A 4,046-nucleotide genomic window follows, 5' to 3' on the forward strand; every position below is an offset into this window, starting at 1 on the left:
GTTTTATACCTTGTTATAATGTTACACTCTCATAAAAAACATGCCCAAAGCCTTGCTTTGACTCCTGCATGTTTGAGAAATCCTGAGGACCAGAAACGCCTTTTATGACCAGAAACACCTCTGGGGAATGTCTTTAAAGTGTAAAGTTTAAAGTGTCTGGTCATTTATTTACAGTATCAAACTAAGACCCAAGTGTGTTTGTGTGTATGTGTATAATATAATTTGTGTGTTTGTGTAATATCAGTAAATATCGGTTATCGGCCATAACAGCAATAATTATATCGGTTATTGATATCTGCTGAAATTTTCATATCTGTGCATCCCTAGTATTTCCAGATGCCAAGTAAATTGCATCATGGCAGCCTTTGCTGAAATTTGTAGAGGAATGAATTGTTAGTTGAATTGTTAAACTGAAGAAATTTATTGTTTTGTTTACTACTGACTTTTAAAAAGCACTGTACATTTTATAATCCTTTCTTAGGTGAAACATGAAATAGTTTTATAAATCTTTGTGTGATTAATTTGTGATTAAACTGGTGATTTTATGTACAGACTGGTCTGAGTGGCTGTCACAGAGGGTTACCCAGAGTGGAAGGTACATGCTAGATTAGACACATGCCTGATTCTCTTCCAACACTTAACTGATCCGTTGTTTTGACATTAGGGCAGCAATTCTGTACAAGGTTCTGGCTCCAGCTATAGTGTCGCCCGTTTTGATAATGCAATAACAATAGGCCGAGTCAGGTCCAGAAGAAGTGTTTCCTGGTTTCAAGGAGGAATGCTGAGACGAGATACTGAGCTAACAAACCTGCCTTCAGTCCAGCGCTGGTGGTTGAATGAATTCTTTTCACAGTCAAACATTCATGTATCGTTATATTTCCTGTCTGGTTACAAACATTATAAGGTAAATAAACACTTTTTTCTTTCAAAACTATAAGCAAAAAGTTAAAATTGGCAACACTGTAGTTAAGTTAAAAATAGCAAAATCATAGACCAAAGTTAAAATTTGCTAAATCAAATGTCAAAGATACTTTCATTAAACCCGTAGCTTAAAGATAAAGTTAGCAAATCCGTAGGTCAAAGCTACAGTTAGGTAAAGCTAGCCAAAATAAAAAAAACAAAACAGTTGCTAAAAGCTGAAGATATCAACACTTTACCTAAGCTAAAATTGCTAAACCACAGCTAAAACCTATAGTAACAAAGCAGTACCTAATAGCTAATTCTAGATACATTTGCAAACTAGCTAAATTTAGCACGGCATTATCTAAAAGCTAAACTGGACAATAAAAAGCTAATAAAAACAGCAAATATATTGAATGAGATTTCAGCGAACAATGTTTTTGAAGGAAATGAAGAGATCTCAGTGCATTTTTAAAATGCTGAACTTTGAGACATAAATGTTTAAAATGGTACAGTTTGGTTGCAGAAACATGCAGAACAGAAACAATACYGCGCCGACTCGTCAGCTGACTGTAACACTATGTTGTTGTGCGTGCTTGCATGTGTAACTCGTTTCGTGTGTGTTTTCAGGAGTGCAGCACGTGGCTGAACATCGCAGCAGCTCAGGAGGAGAGTGGCTGTCCTGCTGAGGACATAGAAAGTAGCTATAGGACAGCTTTACGCTGTGCTCAGACATCTGGGGAGGCCAAACTGCAGGTTAGTGGGGGTTTGCATCTTCTTCACACTGGTCAGGGGCTGTTCTATGATCTGTTACCTGGGGTGTTGGGTATAGATTCTATGGGTCCTGCACTGTTTTGTGCAGATTGGGCTCTGATGGATTCATTAACAGTATTCCAGCTAAATGAGTTCATTAATGCTAATGTGTCAGAAAATGAAACCGTACTCTATTTTTCTCAAAGTTTGTCACTCAGACACCTCATTAAAGCTCACGTTGACTCCTACAGAAACGGGTGCTGAGACTCTGGCTGGCCTTCCAGAGGCGCAGCGGCTCGTCCACTGCAGACGACACCGAGGCTCGGCTGCACGAGGTGTGTGCCCCAAAGGGCTGGAACCCACAGGGCAGTGATGGTGAGGAGGATGAAGAGGAGGAGATGGACGACAGCGAGCCTCTGGTTGACAGTGATGTCGTTCTCTCAGACTCAGGTCTTTGTCAACCTTCAGGGACTGGATAGTAGAGACAAAAATACGGAGTGGTGAATTTAATATTTTGTTGTAACTTGTGTTGTGTTCAGATGATGATTTGGAGGGTTACGACAAGCTGGTGTCAGGAAGAAGAAAAACAGGAAGGGTGAGTTCCAGGCAGCTGCTGTGCTTTCCTGCTTAAAGTTTATGTTTTGTTGGGATAAAACAACTTCTGCAGACTTTGTGTTTTAAGCATGTATAAAACCTTCAGCTCAGTCTGAAATATATGACTTTTGGTATTTGTAACTCTTGAAATTTAGACATTTTTAATTTATGAAAAAAATCTGCATAGAAATGAGATCTCTAGAGTTTCTTCAGAAACAATCGGCTTCAACTTTTTTTAAATCTGTTTTTATCTTGTGCTCCTTTTAGCTTTTTGTTACTGTCATAAAATTTGTTTTTAGCTGCTGCTATGTTTGGTTAATTTAGCTTTTTGCAATGGTTTCGCTACTGTTAGCTTCTAGCTAGTTTTATTATTTTTAAACTGTTAGCTACTGCCTATTTTAGTTTTAACAGTTAGCGTTTAGCTATAGTTTTAGTAATTTTAGCTATCAGCTGTGGTTTTGTTTGATTTGACTTCTAGAAATGGTTTTGGTTACTTCAGCTACAGCTTATTTTAAGCGTTTAGCTACATTTTTTTAAAATAAATTTAGCTTTAWGTAGTGTTTTTGCTCATTCAAACATTTTAAATATTGTTTTGTTAAATTAAGCTTTAGCTAATGTTTTTAGTTTCTGTTCTGCTTATTTTAACAACTCATAAAAAGTCAGTCTTCTGCGCTCAGATTTCAGAAAATGTTTTTTTTTTTTAGTTTGATCTTGTTAAACWTTTAACTCCTAAATGTTTAAACTTTTATCCGTCTGGCTTTGTCTCCCTGATTCAGTGGAATAAAAGGAACGAAAAGGGAGAGACGTCTCTGCACAGAGCGTGCATTGATGGAAACCTGCGACAGGTCCAATATCTGGTGGAACAGGTGAGACGGAGAGAAAACCCTGAGATATTCTGTCTGCGTTTCAGACAGACGTAAATCCGCAGTAAAACTCAGTTTCTGTGCTGAAGTTGGACTCGAGCTCATTAAATATTCCTCAGATTAAAAACACATGGTCTTGTTTAATCTCATGAGGAGAGATTGGCTCAGCTCAGCTATGAATCTTTTAATAGGATTGATCTTAGACATAGAGAACAGCTAAAGCAGCGGGTTTTGGTTTTACTTGTGTGTGGATCAGGGTCACCCGGTGAACCCCAGGGACTACTGTGGCTGGACTCCTCTCCACGAGGCCTGCAACCACGGTCATTATGGTAACAGATTTCAAGTTGTTTTTTTTGTTTTTTTCCTAAATTCTCCTCCAGACTTTTAGGTCTCAGCTGTTATTTTTGCTGCATTGTGTGTCTCTGCTGTGTCGCAGATGTCGTCGCCTTGCTGTTGGAGCGCGGCGCTAACGTCAACGACCCCGGCGGGCCCCTGTGTGAGGGGGTGACTCCTCTGCACGACGCCCTGGCTTGTGGCAACTTAAGGGTCGCGAGGCTGTTGGTGGAACGGGGGGCTTCTGTCACGCTCCGCAACTCCAAGGTGCGTTTTTGTTGTTACATGTGCAAAAAAAACAACAAAAAAACAACAATGACCTGTTTAAGGTGGTAGCTATGCAAATGGAGATTAAAAATATTTATTCTTTGGGAATTAACTGGAAATGAACTTAATGAGCTGTTTAATGATCTCCCAAGGAATTAATGCTTCTTGTCTTTCTATTTTAGTTTAAAAAAATGAATTGAACAAACATGAACTGCATCCAGAAACATAAATGCAGACATGGGCTCTACATACAGCGGGTAAAATAAGTATTGAACACGTCACCATTTTTCTCAGTAAATATATTACTAGAGGTGCTAATGACATGAAATTTTCACC

The 4,046-nt window shown here is 38.8% G+C and overlaps 1 protein-coding gene across 1 annotated transcript in view; it reads left to right on the top strand.

Moving 5' to 3' along the window:
• tonsl (tonsoku-like, DNA repair protein) overlaps positions 1 to 4,046 on the top strand; it is a 20,083-nt gene that overhangs the window by 3,884 nt on the left and 12,153 nt on the right. The window contains exons 10-15 of the mRNA XM_014014870.1: positions 1,531 to 1,656; positions 1,905 to 2,103; positions 2,193 to 2,248; positions 3,024 to 3,113; positions 3,367 to 3,439; positions 3,547 to 3,710. Coding sequence (XP_013870324.1) covers positions 1,531 to 1,656; positions 1,905 to 2,103; positions 2,193 to 2,248; positions 3,024 to 3,113; positions 3,367 to 3,439; positions 3,547 to 3,710 — 708 coding nt within the window. The remainder of the gene's footprint in view (positions 1 to 1,530; positions 1,657 to 1,904; positions 2,104 to 2,192; positions 2,249 to 3,023; positions 3,114 to 3,366; positions 3,440 to 3,546; positions 3,711 to 4,046) is intronic.

Source organism: Austrofundulus limnaeus, unplaced genomic scaffold (assembly GCF_001266775.1).
Source record: "Austrofundulus limnaeus strain Quisiro unplaced genomic scaffold, Austrofundulus_limnaeus-1.0 Scaffold2, whole genome shotgun sequence".
In the NCBI taxonomy this organism is placed as follows: Eukaryota; Metazoa; Chordata; class Actinopteri; order Cyprinodontiformes; family Rivulidae; genus Austrofundulus; species Austrofundulus limnaeus.